The following is a 26,861-nucleotide window of genomic DNA, read 5'->3' as shown; positions in this document are numbered from 1 at the left end:
GTAACCTCCTACTCGTCTCGAAAGATGTACTAGGTTCTTTAAAGTGCACACAAGCTAGACGTGTACACTGGACCTACGGTTTATAGTCCTTATCCGAGAAGACTCCTTCTACCACCAGAATTATGGAGCGAGTGAGCCTCGAACCCTTGCCGATGTTATGGCTACGTAATTACAGTTCCACTGTCTTAACCGCTCGGCCTCACACGCGCGCACAATAAATTAGCAAAAAGTCATAAGTCTTAGGTCGTCAAATCTACGGTGGTTTGAATACAGTTAGGAGAAAAATGGCAAAATCAGCACTGTGGTCATGTTACAAGAGTTGTCAAAACAATATAGATTATCTGATAAAACTCTTTTTTTTTGGCCATTTTTCCTCTGACTGAATACAGCCTTTAATATTTTAAGTTCATCTGGGGGATTAAAAAGTGTTCTATGTTTAGAGGAGTGATATATTGCTGAATCCCATTAATTATACCATATTTATTTGTTTTCAGAATGCTCCGCCTGAAACAGTGCAAGAGCTTATGATGTCTATACATTCATCTCCATCAAGAAATTATTTTTTCTCTGTATTTATAATATTTTTCGGTTGCCTTTTTATGTTTGGCATGTTTTGCGGCCGAGTGACGAAACATGTAAGAGCAGAAGTTAAAAACAAGTGATAAATTTTATTAATAATAGTTTACTGTGTATGTAACTTTTAGGAATTAGAATTTACATTTTTATTAGAATTTTAAAATTCCAACCAAAAATAATCTGCTTCCTATTTTCTCAAAATGGTGGACATATTTACACAGTAAGGAGAATGTAAATCTTTACCAAAAGTTTTAGTTCGTATATAAATATACAAGACACCCTTCCAATATGGGAAACCCTCCCAATACGGAACACCCTCCCAATATGGGATACCACTGGGCTTGCTTAATATATTTTTTTTTTCAGAAATGTTGGTACTTTGATTGTGTTTTTAGTGGTAAAAAAATTATACGACCTTTTGGACTTCCATAGAGTCTAGTTTTTGGGACATTTTCGGTATTGGGAGATTTGAGTGTAATACTATAGTTTAATCAGTTAATGTAATTTGTACCAACTGCAATCTTCATGATCGTTTTATTTTTATAAACTTTGTAAAAATTATGATGGGAGTATAAGATAAGGGATTTGCTGTATGATTAAGTATACACTTAATCACGTAAAAAACGCATTGTAACTTTTAGTAACAACATTTTTTCGCATAATTTAAGCGCTAAATTGCAGATCCTTTTTTTTCCTTTTTACTCTAGTACTAAACAAATATAAAAAATCAAGTACAAAATATTTTTTAAATGTATTTTAAAAGTATTTTGCCAAGCGTGACATATTAATATCTGGTTATATACAGTGTCAAGCATTTAATGGAGCATAGGCAGACCCACCTGCAAGGCAAAAAGATCGGATTCAGTTCAGAACTTCGTTTGTAGGCTGTGGGCACCGTCACTGAAGAGATTATGTAAAACTCTACTACTTTGCTCTATGTAACCAATGTTTTTTAAAATATTAATTATATATAATGATGATTATGATGAAGAGATAAGCTTTTTTGTAATTGTAGCTGATATGTAGGATTGTCTGATGAATGGAAATTGTAATAAGTATATTTGCACATGGCTGGTTTATTAAGATTTATGTTGTAGTGGGTATGTTATGAAATTCCTAAGTATGTTTATGAATGTAGAGAAATCAAGCATGCATTATAAACCCATTTTGAAAGTTTAAAAACCTCAAATAAACAAGCTTATTTAAATGATTGTATCAGGACTCTGTAAATAGGTATTTATGTATGAATAATTGTATGTTTACACAGAAATGCAAATTGTACCGTATTCGCTTGAGCAAAATAAATACAGTCCATCTTTCATACATACAGAATATAATTATGTTAGTAGAAATAGATACTATTTTTGGCAAGCGTTCACCATTATGTGTACTGTTATTTTCCCTGCCTATGGCTTCAAATATCAATGTGTTAAGTTTAGGTATCAGAGCCCCCTGCTTTGGGACACCCCTAATCACAGGGACACTTTCCCTTGAAACAAACAAGGGGTGATATATGTTTTAACACTATAAGGGTATTCATATTAAAGGGAGTCTGCTTTGTTAGTAATGAAGGTGTCCCCTTAATAGGTGTCCCTCAATAAAGGTATCTCAAACAAGATTTTCTACTGTATTTAGTTAGTCAAGTCAAGTTGAACCATAAATCAAATGATAATACACATGGATTTTAATACCATAACTTGTGTTTTGTACAAATTAATTTTACTCTAGTTTTTAAATTGCTGGATATATGGTGGTTTGGTTTTGGATATTGTGCTTTAAATTGGATGCAAAATAAATAATTTTAGTTTAATTTTAGAACTGGGAACTAAGGTGATTTAGTGTGCAGGTTTTTAGTTTATAGCATTTTGCTTATGTTAACTTTTGATTTTTTTTTTATTTGTCAATTTTAATGATTTTTTTATTACAGTATTATTTTCAACTCATATATATGTAAGTAATGTAGCTTTTTTTCTCCAAATTATTTTACTGCAGTTACTGCAGTAACTATATTTTGTAACCTGTTTATGCAATTATTTAGCAAGCTTGTTTGGGCTAATCATACACATGATACATTAAACTAAAACCATTGCTGTTTAAAATTAAAATTGGGTTATTCCAGTAGAATGTTGACATTATCACCAATGCTATGGAACAAAATGAGTCACAAATTATATATATGTTAATTGTTATACATGTCATGTTTTAATCATGGTTATTCGACTATTTAGTGAATATTGCTAAATGGATCCACAATCTTCTACTTGGAAAATTAACTATGAGGCCATAGTTTCTATATTCTCCATTCACGCTTAAGCTAATGGAAACGCCCTAAAAAAGGAAACATTTAGGTGGATATCACTTAAAGAGAAATTCCTAAATATCTATTTACTTAAGTGAAATACTTAAACAATATTTTGTTTGATTTGGTGAATATAGCAGCTGGATTGTCTCTAAACCATATATAAATTTGCTGACTTGTGGGCTGAAGAAATGTTTTACTGGCATCCTAGGTAGACCTAGTTGCTACAATCTCAAGGAGGATTGAAAAGGCTCCCTAGGTTGGCCGAACTTGCTAACTTTTTTTCTCAACAAGGATTAAAGCCTGGTTTCCATAAAATCGCTACACCGTGTCGCCGACTGCTGTCGCCGACAGAGCGTAGCGATTCTATGGAAACGTTAGAATTTATCGGGGATCTAGTACGCGAGCGCTAAATATTCTTTGGTACACGCGTATACGACTCATCGCCGACAAAATCGGCAAAGTTGAACATGGTTGAACTTTGCCGATTTGTCTGCGATGAATCGGGGACGATGAATCGGGGAGACCTCCCCAATGCGCGTCGGCGACATTTGCGCGTGTAGCGATTTCAATGGAAACGGTGTAGCGATTTTATGGAAACCAGGCTTTACCTGTAGTTGGACTATCTTTTTATTAAACATATTTAATCATTTTATTTTGTTTTTTAGTTTAGTTGGGACTATGTATATTTGGACAATGTTCAAAGTAAAAAAAAAGATGTATTTTTCTACAGCTGAAATTCAGTATGAAATGAATTTGCTTTGAATGTGGTATTTATTGTGGATGTATTCTGTTGTCTTGTGCACTGTACTACATGTATGTGCATTGTGTATGTTCAATAGGATAAAGCATTTTTTTAAATTATGTTTATTTCATTCATTTTGTTTTATAGTATAGTCAAAATTACAGTTTGCATAGTGAGTTATATTTCTGAGTACAGTACACCCCATATTAAAGCTTGGTTCCACTGATGCAACACAAGAACGTATGCCGCAACCTAATCGAATTGACCTATCAAAAGCGATCGGTCATTTGCGTTGAGGCTTGCGTCCTTGAATATGTGTGTTGGTTCTACTGTATTAGGAATACCTATTTAATTCCCATACCATTGACTGTGGTATGGTCTCTTACTGATGTAATAGTAAAGGGTTGTCTAAAAGTTGGATAAAAAAAGTTGGATAAAAATTACTTTTCTGGATGGAATATATAGATATAATAGAAACTATTTTATAATTCTACAATATCTGAGTATGTTGAAATTATTTTTAAATTAAAAGTAATCTGAATATTACTGTTACAGATTATAGTTCCCAAAATTTAATATATTGAATAATTTACCAATACAAGTACACTATAGTTATTGTTATTGTAATTTATATTTTTTTCAGTATGGTCCTACTCTAAAATCATCAATGATGTACTAGATTTAACTAATGTAGTTTCAAATTAATAACACAATGGTCTCTACAATTACTGTATTTGTAATAATTACTTAAAACTAATAGGCTACATTTCTCACAATAATTTAAAAAGATTAAAACCTGCATTTATGATTCAATATTGTTTACTCTCATTTTGTATATCTAAAATGTGAGCTTTATATTAAAGTTTGTTTTTAATTAAAACTATTTTCAAGAAGGAATACTATAAGTGCAATGTGTTTTATTGACTGTAGCCTATGCATTGTTTTTCCAAACTTCGACCAATTTCTCTGAAATTGTATGGTGTGAAATAATCGACGTCAATATAATGCTTATAAACCTGTTTTAAAAATTAGATGTCATCATCACCTAAAATTTACATTTTTTTTATTTAAATTCCTAATTTATGAATAATTAATTCAAATGCGAATTCTTCTGGAAAGTGGGTGTGGTAGTGGTGGTAGGCGTGGCCTGGCATGGCACGCGTAATTGATAATGCGCCCTCAATATTGTGGTGCTTTTTAAATTTTCAACACATATTTCAAGCGTGGCACGTGGTACATCATTTGTAAACATATCGGAGAGACAGCAGGCGAGAGAGACAAACAAAATTTCAAGGTAGGAGAAAGGGAGCAGCAATGGCCGATATGAAGGAATCTAACGGTGCAGAAGTGATACCAATGAAAGAAAGGGTAGCAAATGAAGATGATAGAAGTTCAAACCCAGATGCGGTGGTTCTCCGTCGTCAAGTCGGTTTACTTGAATGTGTTACCATCGTTGTTGGAGTGATCATAGGCTCCGGTATCTTTATCTCGCCGAAGGGCATCCTAGAAAACACCGGGACGGTCGGTGCATCTCTTCTGGTATGGCTGGGTTGTGGTATAATGTCTAGCCTAGGAGCTCTCTGCTATGCTGAGTTGGGTACCACATTCCCAAAATCTGGAGGCGATTATGTGTACATCTTAGAAGCATTCGGACCTTTGGTGGCATTTCTTCGAATTTGGACTTCTCTTTTGGCTATCAAGACGGGCACAATGGCAGTTTTAGCAATAGCATTTGCACAATACTGTGTTGCTGCTTTTTATCCAATATGTGAACCCCCACAGTCGGCTGTCAAACTCCTAGCTGCTGCGATTCTTTGTAAGTTACATTTTAGTTGTTTTAAATATTTTTTCACTAAATGTTTGTATTGATGAACTAATTTAAATTTGTATGTCTCTTTGTATGTAGAGAAAGTGCATAATTGTTATTTCCAGATTGGATTGTCGAAATAAATACTTTCAAACTTAATCACTACCTAAACTATCATGTTACTTTAATAATAAGTGTTTCACAATCTATAATACTAGTTTTGTATAAAATCTTTTGACTGAATAAGGAAAGATTAAAATACAATGGGTATGTAATTTAAATGTTTATTATTATGTGATATTCTGAAATATAATCGGTTTGTTTCAAACTATCAGGTCTTATCATTTGTAAGGTATGATGTATTGTGCATTGACATTTACAAAAATGAAATATATGCAAACTCTAAAATAAAACAAACGATTGGCAAGCAAAGAAACTATCTTGCTATTCTGCAGATATGGTCGACTGATCTCTAAATAAACTCAATTAAAATGCAGAAACTATTTTGTAAATAGTGACTTTTTATATTTTTAACTTAAAATTCCAAAGGTAATTAAAGACTGTTTAAATACCACTATACTTTATGCAATGTTCTTTTTCTTTTTTATAGTAAATATATTATTTTATTTAGAAGGGAATTTGTATTTTAACAACGCAAAATGCATACTATACATATACCCAGATGTAAACATGACAATCCTAAAGCCTGTTTTCCTGTCAATCGTTAATTTGCGTTGAGTTGACAGATTCAACGATTTGACAGGAAAAGGGGGTAAAAATTAACGTTTAAAATCGTTAAAGTTGAAAGGAACGGAATTAAACTTTAACGATTACGATCGTTACGATTGTTAAAACTGACCAATCAAATGGTCCACAAATTAGGTCATTGCAGTTTGTGAAAAAATAGGTACGCGCTGACAGTTCTTGAATTTTAACAACGCGACTTGTTTTTCACCATTTTTGTACACTTTTAAGGTCTGATTAATAAAAAAACAAGTGTAAGTCAAATTAAATTGTAATATTAAACCAATTAAGTTTAATGTTTGTCTTTAGTGTAAGCCTAGATTAAGATATCAACGAAAGCATGTCCTAGGCTAGGTTAAGGCATCAAAACCCGAAAACCAAGAAACTATGAACGATCGCTTAAAAATGTGTAAATATTAGCGGTCCGGCTCGATCATTGTCATCGCTATTTTATTTTCAACGATTTTAAACTCACCGCAACTTAACGTCGACAGGAAAATAGGCTTATAGTAAACGCTTCGTGCCTGTATGGGCAATATGTTTAAAATATGGGTATCATAGAATTAGTTTAGAACTTCAGTCTTCCCTCTTCAGTCTCATTTATTATTAATATGTTGTACCATGGAGGTATACCTCCATGGTTGTACTGCAGTCAACACAGAATCACTTAAATTTGTTTTGTCATCTAAATAAATACGCACCATAGCTGAATGAGGTAAAGGCATACTACAACAAAATCAATGGCTTATTGTTTCTTTAAAAATATCAACATTATCAGATTCTTGTTTCTCGTAGCAGGTGTTTTCATTTTGATTTTCACATGATTGTGAATGATGCAAGGTTAATCCAATCCATGCTTTTTGTAGTACAGTAGCTCACACAATGGACAGTCGTAGGCCTAATGAACCAATGTTAAAGTAAACTACAAATTATAAAGATTTGTCTTGCAACATGTGGACTATGCTCACATTTACTCGCATTTTATCATATTATGTGAAGAGTTTTATTGATTTCTACTGCAGTGTTATGCTAATAGTAATTATCAAAAACAAAACAGCTGTCAAGGGGGTTTGTGCTTATTTAATTATGATATAAACTCTCTTAAATATTTTAAACAAAACTAAGGGTATGTTCAGATCTATGGAGGATCGCAAGCAATGTCATAATATTTATAATTAGCGTCATAGTCTACAGTACACTATCAAACTAAAACTAGTTTGACACAAAAAAAAGTGATGTGCCCAAATGTGGTAGTGATGTGGCCAAGGTACTGATGTGCCCAAATATGGTAGTCCATATTTGGGCACATCACATTTTGTTACAGCTGAAACTGCTTAGCCAGTATTTAGCATTGATATAGATTTTACATATCCTGAATTGAGTTTCTGTTGCCCAAAATAGCTAATTAGATTGATTAATGTTAATCAGTTATTTCACGTTGTCAATAGATAAAAACTTGGCTTATTGTGATTGCAACAATGCATTTAAATTATTTCAATATTAAATACTTCCATACAGTATATCCAGGCCTTTGCTTGGTTGACAATTAACCCAACTTAACCTACAGCCATATGGCCAAAATAAACCTAAAGCTAAATAATTGTCAACTTTCATCTGTTATCATTCTGTTGTAAAACTCAGTTGACTCAACATAGAGCACCAACCCCAGCCGTCCAGCTTTAAAAATATGAAAAATGAAGATCTATTAATTTAAAAAAAAAGAATATAGGCCATTTCACAGTTGTAATTAAGTTAATCACTTTCATAGAAAAAAAAAAAAATAAATAATGTTTTCACATATTAAATAAAAGGAGAAATTAAACGGTTCAATTCAACCAAAAACTCATTGACTTCCTTTAAGTAAATCAATTTTTCACTTTAAATTGTTTTTACAGTTTTTTGCAAGTCAATAACTTTTTTTTTATCCCATTTTTAGTCATAGTGAATTTACTATTATGTGACATTAAAATGGCATATTCAACAAAAACAATTATTTATTTTCAGGGGGTCAATATCCACGGTAGAGAATGCTTTTCTCGCATACATTTTTCACAAACAGATTTAAAGGGGGATTCTGGGTTTAAAATTGCTTTTAAATATCGTTTATTTATTAAATAAAAAATATTATAACAATATAGACATGTCAGAATGAAGAAGTAATAACGAGAAATTAAAAAAATTAAATTTCATATACATTTTAGGGTAAATTCATGGAAAGTCTGTTTTTCAGCAGCTTAGGGAAGCTCATTAATATTCATGAGATATTCACAAAATCACGTCATCAGTGGATTCCAAACTCGCGACGTCAAGCTTTTACGTTGTGTTCTCTCTCCCCTGTCAAACGACGACCACCCGATCATTGTGAAATACATTTTTTTGTAGATTTTCGAAGCTAGGCCTAAAGTGTAATAATAACAGTAGTAGCATATATTTATTTGACATTTAATGAAATACAAAATTTAGTACAGATTACGGAGTCATAAATTATACTATTTTTATACCTCGAATAGTACAGATCGTATATCGGCATCACGTGCTAGGCTAGGCCTAGCCTAAATCATTTTATTCATGGGTGAGAGCCATTTCTGACTAGGGATTCCATGCCACGATGGCAACGTTAAAACATTGGGGCCATCATGGGCCTAGCTAGCCTACTACTAAACTATTGGCCCATAAATAACTAAACTCAGTGGATTCCAAACCCATCCTATCAACCAAACTCCTAAACAATCTAAACCTAAAACGTTCTACAAAAATCGGCTGTAAATATTGAGGCAAAACAAGGTCCGATCGACGTCCGCACGTATGGTGTCCTGATCGTCTAATAAGTAGGCCTAAAATAGGCCTAGTTTACTCTCCAACAAAGCGGATACTGCATCAAGCAAGTAGACCGGTAGTAGGAAGGAGACCTAGCCGATCCGGCCCAGTTAAAAATTGAGCTAGCTAGTGTAGTAGACCCTATGCGAATTGATACTACCAGGCCTTTTACTATAGGCTACACTTGTTAAAATTAGCAATACTGTACTTATGTTTACAAATATTCCAACTCTCTCATTCGAGCTATATTATCTATACCATTCCGGTAGGTCGAGTCGACCTTCAATCAAATACTGTACATCGTTCATGTTGTGATTATAGACGGGGTATACTCGACCCGACCAGTTTGGTATTGTATACTGTATCTGCTTATCACGTGACGATGCCAGGCATGGGGCAGAGAGAGCACGTGTATCGTCGTCTCGCTCTCCTCGCTCAGCAGGAATGTATACGTTACGCTTCATTGATTTTGAAGTCTTTCCCTAAGTCAGTGCGAAAATCAGCAAACGTAAAGTGCAAACATATCTAATTTTTCACTGTTTTGATGGATTTTCATAGAAAATTGACTTTATAAATGGGAAGACCGACTAAAATTACATCAGATAAGTATAATTTTACAAAAGTAATTGATATGGTTAATGATAACGAGTCGTCGGAAGATTTACCATTTCACAAATTTCCTATTCTGTAACCACAGAGTGATTTTGCCGTAGCTGCACTTGTAATCTGGCCTCATTTCACAGCCTTCGTTCTGCTTCACTGGGCGCTTATATAAATTGAAACTTTTACCGTTCAAGAGACAAACAAATATATTTTACAGTTTTTACTATTCATTTTAAACCCGGAACCCCCCTTTAAAAATCAAAGAAAAGGTTAGAGTAGAAAATGTTTCTAAAACTGCATTAATCTGGTTTTAATTAATACTATACTGCATGAGTTGAGAATAATAAAGGATGTACAGTAAATGCCTACAGAACTGTAATAAATTTTATTTTCTTTTAGGTTAAAACATTATTAATATATAGGAAGAAGAACATACTGTACTGGGTGAATAATTTACCGATAACCTCGGTAATGAAATTAGGTCAACAGTAATTTTTGTTAAATGTTATGCGAGTTCATTATGTCCGACTTGAGACTTTTGATTAAGTACAAATTATGATTTGAACTATTCATTATTAAGAATTTTGTATTTTAAAATTTCTTTTTGAAGTATATTTTCTTTTTTTTTATTTTCCACTTTGGTGATTCATTTCACTTTTTGGTGAAAACATTGTTTTTTTAACTCTTTTTTTTTGTTTTGAAACATATTTATTGGCACTTCTCTTTTGAGGAAATAAATAAAATCCTGGCAAGGAGCCGTGGAATGCACCTTGATATTTCCTACATTATATAATGGAAAATAGTAATAACATTATTTCAATTTTCTCAACATTACAACTACTGTATAAATGCTGCAAGTAGTAGCTACCTTTAAATTGACTATCCTGACAAGAAGAACATATCAATCTTTTGACACCTTTTATGGTCAAGATCGTCAATCAAATTTAAAGTGGGATTTATGTGATTGCAATAGAGGATTTAAAATAAATCAAGTGGATTAACCTAATCCATCTCTTAATCCTTGACTACTATTATTATACCTGATTTAATAAAAGCTCTGAGTGGTTTGTGAAGTATACTTAAATAGTCAAATGGTTTAATGTTAAATATGACACTAGTTTAAAAAAATTGTATATGTCATCAGGAACTTATCCGATTTGATCTTATTTTCTGGAAACATGTCTGTTATTGTATTGTTTGTAAAAAATGATAGTATTTGCTATGAGATATGCATTGAAAGGTTAAACAGAGTTCAATGCTCTTTTTAATAGTGTACTGCCTACCTTATGTATGTATACAGTACAGGTTTTTCCGTCGCTCCTTTAGGCTGCACAAAACACAAGTTAAAATTTTGTGTTGTACGCCATTATGTTATGTCCAAATATGAACTAAAATGTAGGCAGCAAGTGCAGTCTATCTGTACAGTGTCTGGTCATCTTTAGTCATCATTTGAGATGCACAGGTGTTTAATTATGGATGTATTGTCTCCTCAAAAACATGGAAAATGAAGATTAATTTTAAATCAATTTGAATAAGTTATTTTTATAATTCCATAGAATAAAACATTTGACTTTTTTTTGCTTTAAACTACAGTTTCGTTAATTGTTATGACATTAAAATGGCATTTAGAATTACTTTTTAATTTAGTAAATTCAACAATTCAACAAGACATTTATTTCATAAAATGCCACACAAATAATACAAAGCATAAAATGAGGATAAACCTAGAAATAAACTTGTCTCAGTTTGTCAAACAAATCATGCATATCTACTGTAATACTAATAGATTGATGTTTGACACAATAAGATACATTTTTAATAAAGTTGAGTGTACTAGTAGCAGTAATAAGTGGCAATAAAGATGTTTCCCATGCTCTAGGCAACGTTTAGTTTTTAGTATGTCTTTGAATTGATTGAATAGCGTTAATGAATTTAATATACTGTAATTTCCTTATTTTTAAAGTACCATAATTGAATTTTCATAAACAATAGTGTTTTTATTCTTTTCAGTCAGGATTGATTAAAAAGATCCATAACCAACTGTTTATCAGATTGTGAATCTTTCTTATGTTAATAAAAGAGCTTGTGTAGGCAATCATTTCCATGTGTTTTCAAATCCGTTCTTAAATTAAAGTTAATATAATTATTGACTGAGTACTGTATGTAAACTTTTACCTACCATAGACTTTCAGGGGTTTGTAATGTGTATAGAAAAGTGCAGTAAACACGAGTGACTGGGTTGGTCAAGTCACGAAGGGTTAAGTGTATTCAAACATGATTGTACTCCTCCACAAGTACCATGTTTGCTGGTAGCCATTGACTGTAATGTAATAAGGATAATAGGGGATAAAAGTTAAAAATGAAATGGATTGGTTAAGCCCAATTTACACAGAAGAGCGCAGTAAGCAGAAAACCGTGTAGCTTGTTCAACATATGAATCTGTATCTACGTGAGCGGAAACCATCTGTCCGCACCGGGTTTTGTGTAAATGGTGATAAGGAATAACTGTATTCTATATTGTTATTACCATTACTGTTGTGCTGTCTGTGTAAATTGGCCTTTATCTGTACTGTAGGCTACTAGTACTATGGTCTTAAGTTTAAACCTCTAAAACAGGACCAGCCATACAAATATGTAGTTGTAATAAATTTGAAATGATTGTAGTATGTGTATTTATGTTTACTTATTGCAATTAGAGTCAGTACTGTTGTAAGATTTCTAAAAATTATGTTTAGTCACTTTTATTTATTTAATTAAAATGTGCATGTCATGATTTTGTAGTATTTGGAAATTATTAAAAATTAAAATTGATTCATTAATGGTAAGACACTTTTTAATGTTTTTTTCATACAGGAGAGGTTCTGGTTGATTATCAACAAGTTGATCTACTATTATGCTAGTTTGACAAAAACAAATGTGATGTGCCTAAATATGGCAGTCATATGCCCAAATATGGTAGTGATATGACATCATCCTGTCTATATATGGATAGTGTAGACAGGGCTTTAGGTGTGTGGCATGTCCCTTAAATTAGGAGCTCCCAAGGAGCACTTGGTGCACGAACCATTATTGTATTGACCACCTGATTGCATATTATAGATTTCTTTAAGCTCTAATTTTCTCTGCTTCGTCCAAATGATCTTATTTCTTGTTATATCAGTTTAATTAAACACTATTGCATGAGTGATTTTATATCACCTTCTATATTCTATATTTACTCAGTCTATTTCATTTCATGGATCCATGGTTCTTGTCGCACCTGCAAATATTATTACAGAAAGATTGTATTATTACAGTATAGTGATATGGAGATTCTGTGTTAAAATGTATACGTGCAACATTTTATTAAGTTTTCAATTTCATTCTGAGACTTTTTTTTTTCAACCACAGTCAGTATTGTTTATTGGTATTTATATTTAGTATAATGTATTGTAGTTTTAAAGATTGTTTGTGAACTTTTTGTTTTTATACACGGCCTTGCAGAAAAACAACTTCTAGTTGAGCCAAGTTTTCATGTTTACATAAAGCATATTATATATATTATAGTAAAGCATTTTTTAAATATTTTTTATATAATTATTATTATTTTTTTTTTCAAATTTTATAATGTAATTAAAAAAATTAGAAATTATAATTTGAAAAATAATATTTTAACTGTCTTGATTGGAGTACAAAGATTTATTTATTAAAATTATAATCACTCACTCAAACTCAAAAAGAAAAACGACAGATTTTATACAGAATATACCATTTCATTTGTTGACACACTTAATTGCATTGCTGCAGCTCTTATTCAAATAAAGATAAGATTCTTACAATCGAGAGCACAAATAGAACAAATTACTATTACTATTATTAGTGTGTGCATACTGTAATACTGTAGATAGTCGCTATATCATTTATAGCTACTGTACCTAATGTAATACTGTCTGTACCACGTATTAGGTAGCCAGTCACAAGTGTGTGCATAATAGATGGACGCTATACCATTTATAGCTACCCAAAAACAATGTAATACTGTCTGTACCACGTATTAGGTAGCCAGTCACAAGTGTGTGCATACTGTAATACTGTAGATAGTCGCTATATCATTTATAGCTACCCAATGTAATACTGTCTGTACCACGTATTAGGTAGCCAGTCACAAGTGTGTGCATACTGTAATACTGTAGATAGTCGCTATATCATTTATAGCTACCCAATGTAATACTGTCTGTACCACGTTAGGTAGCCAGTCACAAGTGTGTGCATAATAGATGGACGCTATATCATTTATAGCTACCCAATGTAATACTGTCTGTACCACGTATTAGGTAGCCAGTCACAAGTGTGTGCATAATAGATGGACGCTATATCATTTATAGCTACCCAATGTAATACTGTCTGTACCACGTATTAGGTAGCCAGTCACAAGTGTGTGCATACTGTGATACTGTAGATAGTCGCTATATCATTTATAGCTACCCAATGTAATACTGTCTGTACCACGTTTTATTCTGTATACAATAATTATTATAGTCCCTCTGTTTATACAGTCACACCATCGTCAACACATTTTTTTACACTAACAATTTCCTACAATGTATTTTTCTATATAATTTGTTGCATTTTTGGAACTGTTTTTTTTTTTGACAGGGGCTTGTTAAAGTAGTACATCACAAGATGACAATTCTTTGTGAAACTTTTGTATTTTTTAGATAATAAAACTAATACTATGTAGAGAAAATATACAATAATTAAAAAGATACTCTTACCGATGAGTTTCGGGATCCCTTTGACCCGGAGGGAGAGTACCCGTCAGGGTCCCTACCCTAGGGTTACAGGTCTCAGGTTTTTAGTTTTTTAATCAAAATGAATGTCTCTCATTGTTGTGCTATGTCAACATAATGTCAATGACGGCGAAATGACCCCAATAATGGGGATAGCTATGCAAACAAGTAAGTAAGTAAGTAATTAACAACATTTTAGTCCTGTAATATATAATGCTATGATTTATAATTTCATCTTTTTTTAGGTGGCGTCTTCTACTTGAATTGTGTAAGTGTAACATGGACAACTCGCGTTCAGACTGTGTTAACATTTGTTAAGACAATTGGTCTCATCATTATCATCATTACTGGATTCGTACTACTTTTTCAAGGTAATTTTATTGTACATTAATTTATTAAAGAACTTTGTACAATTCTCAAAACAGACCTTATGTACTCGTAAAGAAATACTTAGAAAAAAAGTCTAATATATTATACTATATCATTAAACAATTAATGAAGTAGTCATCGTCTCTCAATTACTTATTCCAATTGCTGGCTCTCTGTGGACTTGATCATTATTTTGACTCTGGCTAATAAATAAATTCCTAGAGGAATATCTTTTCCAATAACCTACTTTTAAAATAATTTTCAGCATTTTGAGTAAAAGTGAACTTTTGGTATGATCACACTACCAATACAGTTTTGAATTTAGTAGAAACAGCTATAATATATATATATATATATATATATATATACAAATACAAGATGTATAAATTAATTTTATTGCCTGATTTTATTTTTAATTTTGCACATTCTTTTACAAGAAACCTGAATGTATTATATAAAAATCAATATTTCCTTTGAAGAGAACAATTTGTCACATTTAACATATTTACATATTTATTTTGATTACATTTTCAGTTGATTAATTCTACACCTGCTTTTAATTACAAAGTCTTAGTTTTAATGAATCTTCACGTTATTGTTGTTACGTCTTGTTCCGATTATCAAATGAATACAAGAATAAATCCTTCACGTAGATTGTCATTATTCTAGAGTGATGTGCTTCACATATTTTCAATTAAAATTGTTTAATAAACTGTGCAGGTCATAAAATATCTTTTAGATATAATTTTCTTATAAATTCTTCAATAAATAATAGAATACCTTCTTTAGGACATTGCTATTCTGAGAAATATCTGTATGTTTTTGTACTAAGACCAACCCCCTATTCAGAGCACATACCGATTGAAGAGAGACACATCACATAAAACAAATTATGGGCATTATCTGTATGTTTCAGCACTAACACCCAACCCTATTCAGAGCACATACCGATTAAAGAGAGACACTTTATTTCACATAAAACGGGGCAATATTTGTATGTTTTAATACTAAGACACTCAACCCTATTCAGAGCACATACCGATTGATACACTTCCTGTAAAACAATTGAAGGGCAATATCTGTTTTAACACTGTTTTTAGCACCCTATTTAGAGGACACCCATATTAAGGAGACATAAAAAATGAAGGCACCTGATCAACTTTTTGACCGCTGTACCCATAGGAAATGAAATTGATGCACAGTCAACTGTGCCTATAGGAAATAGTAATTTCTGCTATGGTCGACCACCTTATAGAAAACTTATGTGCCCGATTGACCATGCTGATAGCCTCATCCGTTGAATGGTCAACTTATTTTAAACTAGATAATCGGGAGCAAAGGACGCCATTCTACTAGCCTATACAGGGTAATGCAATCCATGATATGATAGAAAGAAACTGATATCACCAAGTGTAAAGTAGTTATGATACATACAGCCCTTGGGATAGGATATACACCTTAACAGTTTACATGTGTCAAAGTTAAGTGTTTTTTCAGTTGATTCAATCACAGATATACCGGACAGACGTCTACTAGATATCTATATGACGTCATAATGATATTGAAGACGACAACAATCGTGCAAATTACTCTTTAAGGCATATTATATTGATTTGTACACACACCTTTTAGCATTGCGTTCTAATTTATTGCTATATTGATATTTTTCAATTACGAGAGGATAAATACATTGTGATGCCAAATTTTATGTGACAAATTCATGAAAGAACTTAAAGAAGAACATTTTGTGGTAGATTAAATACATTATATGTTGCTACAGAAAGGTAGTATGAAATGTACCTGGTGAACTGCCATGTAAGCCGCAAAACTCTATATGAACAACATCTTTATTGAAAAATTTGAAATAATGTCTTGAAAAACCTATTGTATATTCATGATGTTCTGTTTTTAATTTTAGGCAAAACCACTCATTTAAAAGATGCCTTTACTGGAGCTGAAAATACAGATGTCACAAAAATTCCACTGGCTTTTTATGCAGGCTTATTTGCATATTCAGGATGGTATGTAAATTATTTGTTATGATGTTAAATAACTATAGTATATCCGTATGCTTTAATAGTCTGCCAGACAATGAGCTTTAACATATTAAATTAATGTATAACCTTTTATTATTGTGTGTATTATTTTTCGATTAATAAAATGTATGAATCTTCACAGGCAGTATGTTTCACAAATCACAGAAGAAATTGTTAACCCTTCAAGGTAAGGTTTTACAACAAGTTATAACTGGTTACACAACTAGTTACAACTGGTTACATACAACTAGTTACAACTGGTTACACACATAGTTACAACTGGTTACACACAACTGGTTACATACAACTGGTTACACACAACTGGTTACATACAACTAGTTACAACTGGTTGCATACGACTAGTTAAAACTGGTTATATACAACTAGTTAAAACTGGTTACATACAACTAGTTACAACTGGTTACACACATAGTTACAACTGGTTACAAACAACTGGTTACATACAACTAGTTACAACTGGTTACATACAACTAGTTACAACTGGTTACATACAACTAGTTAAAACTGGTTACACACAACTAGTTACAACTGGTTACACACAACTAGTTACAACTGGTTTATACATACAACTAGTTACAACTGGTTACATACAACTAGTTACAACTGGTTACACACATAGTTACAACTGGTTACACACAACTGGTTACATACAACTAGTTACAACTGGTTACATACAACTAGTTACAACTGGTTACATACAACTAGTTACAACTAGTTACAACTGGTTACATACAACTAGTTACATACAACTAGTTACAACTGGTTACATACAACTAGTTACATACAACTGGTTACACACATAGTTACAACTGGTTACACACATAGTTACAACTGGTTACACACAACTAGTTACAACTGGTTACACACAACTAGTTACAACTGGTTACACACAACTAGTTACAACTGGTTACACACAACTAGTTACAACTGGTTACACACAACTAGTTACAACTGGTTACATACAACTAGTTACAACTGGTTTCATACAACTAGTTACAACTGGTTACATACTAGCAATTGATATTTGGGCATGGTTGGTATTTTTTCTAGACTAAAATGCAAGACTAGCCCGGCCAATTTGTTTGAGCCATACATTCCGGACATTTGTCGATGCAAAGTATAAATTAGTGACCACCCTTATAATTCTCTGCATAATCATTATTTTATTTTTTTCCTCACAAATAATGATTATTATTCTTTTCATTTTCAATAGAAATCTTCCTCTGGGTATCATGATTTCAATGGGCTTGGTAACTGTGATTTACCTGGCAACTAATGTGGCATATTTTGCTCAATTGTCTCCACAAGAACTTCTTAACTCCAATGCAGTAGCTGTTGTAAGTGAAAGGAGAAAAAGTTTTTTCAAATAAATTTGTTGAAATACCGTAGTGTTCTGTAGTGTTGTTTATGCAAATTAAATACTTTTAAATTTCCAAAGCTCTGTCTACACTACATCTTTATGTGACAAAAAAAATGTGCCCATATATGGACATGATGTCATATCACTACATATTTGGGCATATGAGTACCATATTTGGGCAATCACACTTTTTTGTCAAACTAGTATATTGTTTGAAGGTTTGCATGGCAAAATCAAATGTTGATATGATCTAGTTTGATAGTGTAGACAGAGCTTTTAGAGAGTGCCAGACTGAGATTTTTTTTAGTCTACTGGCCTATGAGGAGAATGGATTGATTTCATGACTGTAAGTAGATATAATGCAAAATGTTATGACATAAATAGAATGCAGTGGGTACTCTTGTGACCTACAATCAGGTGTATGGTAATAATGTTAGCAGAGTAATAAAACTGACCTATTTACATACTAAACAGGCTATATATCCTGTACACGTGTTGTCTATTTTGAGTATGCCATACCCGACTAAACTTTGAAAATCCCTCCAAAATAGTGGTTATTGTCGGTGGGCTACCCACATTTGTTATTGGCCATTGTTTTAGTAATTGTTTTGGTAAAAATGTTCACAATAATTATTGCTTTTGCACTGCCTTAGCTTGAAGGCCTTGTTATAATAACTCGCTGCCCATTTACTACTTGAGACATAGGCAAAATGATAAAACCACTTGACATATTCACTTATTATTGTTAAGAATGATTACAAAAATAAACAAATACAGTAAGTAATATTTATATAAATATACAGTACAATTTATAAAACAGCATAAAATATGAATGAAAATAAATACATAGAATAAAAGAAACATTAAACTTGAGAAATTAAACATGGAAGGAGGGGAAACCCTTTTAGCACAAAGGCTTGTTTTCAAAGGGGTCCCCAACAAAACACATTGATACAATGAAAATACAAAAATATAGATCTATTATTATTTATCTTATAATACAAATTGATTTTACTAACAAATTCAACTTATACTAACTTCTGGCAATCATTATCATTTTAAAAATATACACTATTATTTACAAAAATTCAGTCATTGGTAAGGAATGTAGTTCACCAAAAGTAAATTTGAGGATGAATGTCTCAAATTTAGTTTGTTGTTGATGCAATTTCACAGTCATTTGGTCAAGACTTGTATGGCAAGATGCTTTGGATCGTACCAGTGTTCGTTTCTCTCTCTTGTGCAGGCTCTTTGAACGGATCTTTGTTGAGTGACTCAAGGTAAGCTTTTACAAACTAAATATATTTCAAAGTCGTTTCGTTCTTTTTTCTCCCCAGTCATTTGCATCAGATCTGTATGGGGTAATGCTGTGGATAGTACCTGTTTTTGTGTCGCTTTCTTGTGCAGGCTCCCTCAATGGGTGCCTGTTGAGCGACTCCAGGTACCGTATAATTGCCGTCCATGTCTTTTTATACAAATTTAATTCCTGTTAAATAATGTCACTTTCCGCATGGTTCTAATCATAATTTTAACCATTTTGTTTCAGACGCATTTAAAAAAGAAATGTTTTAGGTTGCAATGAACCGTATTACATGTCCTAATTAGCATTTGATGTCACATGACACAAAATTACCCAATCAAATGGCAAGGATACACTGACGCAACCCCACTCAAACATTTGACAAATAAAAAGAAATATTTCTTTCTTTCCGTTTTGAATAATTACAAATTATTTTTTTTTTAAATTTAAATTTTAACATCTTAAAAAATGTTTCAAGACTGCATGATTTATGATTAGAATCATGACATTTCGCAATGTAAGTTTTTTACATTATCCTTCCTTCTGCACCATTTGAAATGCAATCCCTCGCTTTTATCTTTCTTTACTTTTTATTTCTACATTTTTTCTGAATGCAGCCCATTCTATTTCAGTTTATTTAGACATACAGTTGGTTTTGAAACAGTTCTGCAAAATGTCAGTGTTACCTATTATTTAAAATTGGCTCAAAATATATTCAATTTAGCATGGCAATTATTTCAATATACTGTATATCTATTTATACAATGCAAACAATAATTACTATATTAAGTGCATAGTTAAAAGCCATAAGACCAAAATGTATATGGAGATATATTAGTACAAAACTTCATGCCTGTTTTGTTTCATTTATTCTATTTTTTGCACCTTTTTTGCTTCTTTTCTCTTAAATTACAGTATGTTTGTTTCCCTTCATTTTCGTTTTTTCTCTCTGTTTTTTCTTTCTCAATCATTTTTACTATTTTTCTTAATTTGTCGTTCTCATCTACAGCATATTATCATTTAGTAATTTATATCATATTTTGAATTGCTCCGTCACTATTCTTTGCTTCAGTAATGCTATGTCAGATTTGTACATTATATCTATTTTAATATTTAACTTTCTAAATAAACGTGATGGCACATTGTCCACAACAATATGAAATATAACGATGAATATCTTGAATATGGAAAAGCTATTGACTTTTCAAAAAAAAAAAAAAAAAAATTGTTAAATAATGATTAAGACCAAAACAAAAAGTTAAATTTAATCAAAAACCCATTGACTTCCAGACAATGGGCTGTCAGTATATTATTAGTTTTCTTTAAATTATGGTTTTCATCAGGTAAGTAATTTCGATGCCATTTTTGGTGAAAGTGAATTGAACTATTATGTGACATTAAAATGGCCTATTCAAATATTTTTTTAAGAGGACAGTATATCTGCTACACCATTTTGTAATATACCCCTTCAATGTATAAATTAATACATTTCTATATAACATTTGAAAGGTCACAGACAGCAATTTAATAGTTGTTATAAACCATGACTGGGAACAATCTCCATGGAATGAACAACATTTAATATGCCGTAATTGATTATCCATTGATCCATTGACAAAAGTGTATATACACTTTGCTCTGGCAATATATTTAAAAAGTATAATACGTAATATAATGCATTTTTACTGGCGTAATAAATTTGTTTTAAATTGGTACTGTCAATATGTTTAAAAATGCAAAAAGATGAAATCCTTGGGGTAGCGGAGGTTTTGTATACATTTTACAGAAGGTTGAGTTGAGATTATAGTGAATTGATTTTCATTTTGATCATGAGAAGTAGAAACTGTTTCTTAAAAGAAATTGGAATTTGTCGTAGAAAGAGATTGGAAGATGGAATATGCATTTGTATATCTGACGCTTTGACAATAAAAAGAATTGCTTCAGAATTTAGCCTAGTTTTAAAATGAATAGTTCAGCATTAATACAATAACTAATCATATCTCAATGTATGAGGTATCTACCTTTTTGTAATAAAACTTTTACTGATGTAGCCACGAGAAAGTCCGGTTTTCGCAAGAAAAAGGAAAAATCTCTGTTCAAGCCAAGTGTTGTCAAATGTCTTTGTGAAAAAGTGGTCAGGTTGAAATCTTACCAACCATACTGGTGGCTACGACCTGACTGACTGAAAGAAGAAGTTGCGAATATTATAGTAAAAGTAGTACTAGATGTATATATTTTTTGTTACCTTTGACCTTTGTCTCCAGAGGTGTTTTTGCTGCTGCCAGGGAAGGACACTTCCCAACAGTCATTGCTATGATTGACGTCAAGAGAAGAACGCCAACACCAGCCATCTTGTGTATGGTAATGTTCACATTTTATTTTGTTCTGTAGCTGTACCTTCTTTTTCTATATGAATTTTGGTGGAAAAACCCTTAAAAAAATGTGTCGTTTAACTCTCTATACCTAGCCAGACTTTAGAACTTATAAAATAAAAATGTCAAAAATTGCAATACAAAAATAAAGTAGATGTCCACCAGTATGTTGTTGATGACAGAGGTCATGAACTTTTCACCCCTACAGACAAAAGTTAAGTTTACCTGTTCAGTTTCAGACACATTTTATATTTATTTGCCATATTTTTCTGTATATGTATACATTTACATCCCAAAGGGAAGCACCCCCTCTCTCAAGAAACTTAATGGACCATGATAACACCTGTCATAGCAAAGATATTGTATAGATACATTAATTTATGGAATTTGCTGTCTCCTATTTCTTTCATAGACACAATAACTTCCAAAATAAATGTCTATAAATACAAGAGTTGACAGAACTTGTATTTGATAACATTTCAGATTTCATAACATGTGTGTTTTTATAGCTATATTAAATGTTTTATGTACTATGGTCAATTTAGTGTATGTTCTGACTTATTACCAATAATGGTACGAACTCATTGACTGCAAAACTATTAAAGGGTGTACAGCTCTAGAGAGCACATTGTGTAAAGTTGAAGGGCATATTCAGTGACCCTTGTAAATTCTGTTAAAGGCTTCTTGCGATAACTTAAGAATTTATAATGCATTTCGATTATGTTTGATTGTATGTTGTGTAATTGTTATTTTAATGAGGTTTGATAATGTAGCAGCAAATTGATGGGTTTAACCTATGTTTCCATGTACAATCATATCCTAAATGGCATTGTTACAGTACTTTTGATAGAGATAGAGATATTATAGTTCACTATAATATCTTTATATAACACCTGAATAAATTCCTGTCATTTAATTGGACGAATGTGGATCACATGGCGTGCAATAGTACGCACTATTAAACGATCGTTTAATAGTACTTTTTTTCGTGTACGAAAAAAAATCTGTTCGTGTTTGGAAAATATTTTGTTTTATACTATTGTTTTTTAAATTGTCTACTATGGCCGATCATAAATTATGTTTCAACTCATGATATGTTTTTTTCATCATTTAGCTTCCAATCTGTTTGCTGATGTTAATGGGTGACAGTGTGTACAGTCTCATCAATTATTTGTCTTTTACTGGCTTCCTGTTTATTGGAATCACTGTAGCTGTTATTCCATATTGGAGATGGAAATTCCCAGAACTTGAACGTCCTTTTTCGGTATGTAAAGTCTTATTAATAGATGGATCCAAGAGCCCCATTATTAGACCTTCTCATGTGACCGCCTGAAACCACCCCTCTTCTTGCATCCGTCACTGGTGCATTCCCATTTGACGTATAGTTAACAACAAGATTGATAAAATCAGAATTTCAATAGGCCATTTTGTATTTTTATAAAAGTTAATAATTTCCATAGAAAAAAAAATGATTTCAATTATAAAATGACAAGATAAACAGTTAAATTCATCCAAAAACCCATTGGCTGGCAGCAACAATTTTGAAAATTGTTTGCTTTAAATAACAGTTTTTTTTTCAAGTAAATTTTTTATTCAGTTTTTGGGCAAAGTGGATATAACTATTATGCAACATTAAAATGGCATATTCAACAACAAAAAATTGTTTTTCAGGGTGACAATATGTTATTGCTATGCATATATGTGTATAAATTTATTCTAATCCTATATATATATATATCCTGTGATATCTGTGTGTTGATTATATAAATATATGTTAAAAATCTATTATAATGACAAAAAAATGAAAGTGGGACGAGCCCATTGAAGACAAATAAATCCCTGTTGTTCTCCCTGAGTGATTCGGTAAATATTTATTCAAAAAAAGTCTTTAAACTAAAATAAAAAAACATGCTTTAAATAGATTTTATGATTTGTTTACTGTATGTTGTTATTTCTATAACACCTACAGTAAGTAGGGAGGTATAAGAATGAAAGTGGGATGAGCCCACAAAAGACACAAATAAAATCACTTCTTCCTGAGTGATTCGGTAAACAGCTGGAGGTTATACTGAAAGCAAAGCTGCTTTATTATACCAGGGAGTTGTTAACAACTCCCTGATTATACAATGACCATGGGTCACATTTAAGATTCCTGGCTAACAATGCATAGGTGTACTCTTTTGTTATGCATAATTATAGTCAACAGTATCTGATTTAAAATAAGTAAATGTTTTGAAAGGGTTTTGAAAACGTCTATAGAAGGTGAATTTTGAATAGAAGATTGTTCCACAGTTCTGCTTCAACATTTATTCAAAAATAGAAAATATCCTAAATAGATAGAAATTTCTTTTCTTACTAATGTCCTTTTCTTTCTTTTAAAGACAAAAGAAATGAAGCTCAAAATATTTTTAATTTAAATTGGCCATATCAAAGTAATATTAAAGTTATTCACTTTAAGTCGAAAATTTGAGCCAAAAACAAGTTTACATAATTAACAGGTAAATTAGTTTGATTTCAGTTCATCTGGAAAATTGTCGCGAGGGAAAGTAAACAAAGATTTCATAACACGAGTATGCATTATGCATGATATGTTAATTAGGATTGTTTACAACTCGTCGGAAGAAGTTTTATGATTATGCATACACAGAGTAGCCAAACAAGATATGTTTTGATCGAAAACTTTGGCCGGAAGTCCAAAGTTATTTTTTGAACAAAAAAACATCTGTATTTCAGTTAAATGATTTTTTTTGTGACTAATTTTTGGTGAAAGTTAATACAGAACCTGTACGTGGTGTGCCGTGCAAACCTTCAAACAATATATTACTTTTTTCTTTAAAACATAAAATGACTTGCAGAATATGAACTGTAATTTTGGGCCATTATAAATAAGAGCTACAACAAAATGGGTCATCACCATCTTCTGAAGACTAGGTGGAACAAAAAGTGCAAAATAAGTTACATGAGCCAAAAATGAAGGTTTATTCATCAAAACATAGTCCAGTGATATCCTAACGTTCTCTTGTTAGGTACCAATGATAGTACCGATTACTTTTCTGCTTTGCTGTGTTTTTGTCGTTGGCGTGTCGCTCTACTCTGCTCCTGTGGAATGCTGTATAGGGCTTGTTATCACCTTAGCCGGTATCCCAGTTTACTTTTTGTTTATCTATTGGCAGAACAAGCCACAATGGTTTATTGATTACATGAGTAAGTACTAAACTTTTTCATAATGTACACTCGGTCTAACCAAGGTATCCAACAACAGAACACTGAGCTCACCTTGCAAAGATAGGAACTCGTAACAATCCTCTGATCTTATGTCTGGCTGCGACAAGTACCAGCAGTACTGTACATATTCTCTTCTGTGGAGTACAGTGTCTGTATTAAAGGGTGTGCAACCACAGATCTAATCTCCGGAGTTCTGCATCCTGTTGTTAGATTTCCTTGGTCTAACCCTGCGTCATTTATTCCCATTACTAACCACAATGAAAACCAGCTCTTCCAAAACCATCTTTTCTTGAGGTCCAACATTCTTTTTTAGCCATTAAAAACATATTTTGGATACCAGAATGTCTCTTTGGCCAGATCAAAAGTGTCCAGTCTAAGTCGATATGTACTGTTTGCTGTGGTAACTCGATTTAGTAGTCTATCAGTACCTGGTTGATGTTTGGCCTAATATTGAAAACATAGTAGAAATTAAAAGATATTAAGTGTTAAAACCAACGAATAAAATTTATTTGTGTAATTTTTTAGAATTGTTCACACTCAAAAATGTATATTTCTATAAAACTTATTGATGTGAAGATTTTCCTTCTTCAAATTATTTTGAGATAACAATATACCTTCTTTTTTTTTTCAGGAACGTTTACAATCAACTTCCAAAAAACATTCATGGTTGTCTACCAAGAAAAGAAAACTTATTAACAATTAGCAAACGATTTTTAATAGAATAGAATTGACAGACATATATATTGAAACAAGTGTGTCCTATAAATACTGTAGTGTAGTGTGCATCTATATTAAGATATTTTTTGCATGTACCTTTATCATAAGTTTATATTTTTGCCTATACTATTTAAAAAACATTTTATTCTATACTCGTATATTATTAAAACCTTGCATTATTATTTTATTCTTGTGACGTCAGACGCGTTATATTACCCTTTGAGGCAATAATGTTTTTGATCCTTGGATAGGTAGTCATGTGATGCCATTTCGACCAATCACGTTCTCGTATTTACATAGACTACTTAATATAGCAGTTTTATTTTTATAAACATGCTATAAATATATTTTATGATATGTTACTGTATGTTATATTTATTTGTATAACACTTACGGTAAGTAGATCCTTTTCATTTGAAGAAGATTAGACCCATGTGACATCAAGAGTCCATTTTTCGTGAATGCGAATGCTAACTTATACGTGTTCATTCTAGTTATTTGAAATCTACTTATGTTATATAAAACAAATAACGAATATGTTTTTATATTCGTGCAATGGAACAAATATGTTCACCTTATGTGTACTATTGCACGCATAAACAAATTATGTGTGTACAGTACTGTATACTATTCGTTTATGTATTTTACAATTTGAACATAGATTTTTGTTTGTCAAATCTGAGCAAAATATCAATATTTCATAAATAAAATGGTACTACCTTTACAATTTAGAGTCGTACTATATTTTAGAATGATTTTAATTTAATTTTGTTTGTATAATTATTTTAACGTTTAAACAAAAAGAAATGTAATGCATGATTTATATGTAGGAGGCCTATTCCTTATATTGAATTTACTTATATTTCTGCCGGGCTCCACAGTTACTTATGCGTCTTCAATTGAAGATGGAAAGAGACATAAATAATGATTACTGTATGTCAGTGTTATAGATCAGCAATAGCAAAATTACAACATGTGTTTATATAATAATTAACTTTCCGTATTCATTTATTTATTCATTCATTTAAATCAAACGGCCATAATTACCGCCACTAGCGACGCAACCTACGCAAAGTAAGAAAATTGTGTTTGCCCAGATGA

At 31.8% G+C, this 26,861-nt stretch overlaps 2 protein-coding genes across 5 annotated transcripts in view; both read left to right on the top strand.

The window, feature by feature from the left end:
• LOC140057305 (Golgi apparatus protein 1-like) overlaps positions 1 to 4,517 on the top strand; it is a 33,033-nt gene extending 28,516 nt beyond the window's left edge. For both annotated transcript variants that reach the window (XM_072102905.1, XM_072102904.1), the window contains one exon: positions 495 to 4,517. In XM_072102905.1, the coding sequence (XP_071959006.1) occupies positions 495 to 662 (168 nt within the window). In that variant the 3' untranslated portion in view covers positions 663 to 4,517. The remainder of the gene's footprint in view (positions 1 to 494) is intronic.
• Positions 4,518 to 4,857: 340 nt separating this feature from the next.
• LOC140056053 (cystine/glutamate transporter-like) lies at positions 4,858 to 26,750 on the top strand. 3 transcript variants are annotated; one of them, XM_072101285.1, is made up of 11 exons: positions 4,858 to 5,436; positions 14,606 to 14,731; positions 16,648 to 16,750; positions 16,908 to 16,952; positions 18,000 to 18,123; positions 19,484 to 19,587; positions 21,711 to 21,807; positions 22,933 to 23,082; positions 24,845 to 25,022; positions 25,675 to 25,760; positions 25,792 to 26,750. In XM_072101285.1, exons 1-10 carry the CDS (start codon positions 4,935 to 4,937, stop codon positions 25,737 to 25,739), a joined length of 1,494 nt encoding a protein of 497 aa, XP_071957386.1. In that variant the 5' UTR covers positions 4,858 to 4,934; the 3' UTR covers positions 25,740 to 25,760; positions 25,792 to 26,750. The 3 variants fall into 3 exon arrangements, with proteins under 3 accessions (XP_071957386.1, XP_071957384.1, XP_071957385.1); XM_072101283.1 differs by having other exon boundaries at positions 25,675 to 26,750; XM_072101284.1 differs by lacking the exon at positions 19,484 to 19,587 and adding an exon at positions 19,323 to 19,426 and having other exon boundaries at positions 25,675 to 26,750.
• Positions 26,751 to 26,861: the final 111 nt, after the last annotated feature.

This window comes from Antedon mediterranea, chromosome 8 (genome assembly GCF_964355755.1).
Source record: "Antedon mediterranea chromosome 8, ecAntMedi1.1, whole genome shotgun sequence".
Lineage (NCBI taxonomy): Eukaryota > Metazoa > Echinodermata > Crinoidea > Comatulida > Antedonidae > Antedon > Antedon mediterranea.
This window is presented reverse-complemented; position numbering and strand designations above follow the sequence as displayed.

Coding starts and splice junctions, on each gene's coding strand:
- LOC140056053 (XM_072101285.1), top strand. CDS start 4,935: ATGGCCGATATGAAGGAATCTAACGGTGCAGAAGTGATACCAATGAAA. Junction 18,124..19,483: donor ACTCCAATGCAGTAGCTGTT/GTAAGTGAAAGG, acceptor TTTTCTCCCCAG/TCATTTGCATCAGATCTGTA. Junction 25,023..25,674: donor ATGGTTTATTGATTACATGA/GTAAGTACTAAA, acceptor TTTTTTTTTCAG/GAACGTTTACAATCAACTTC.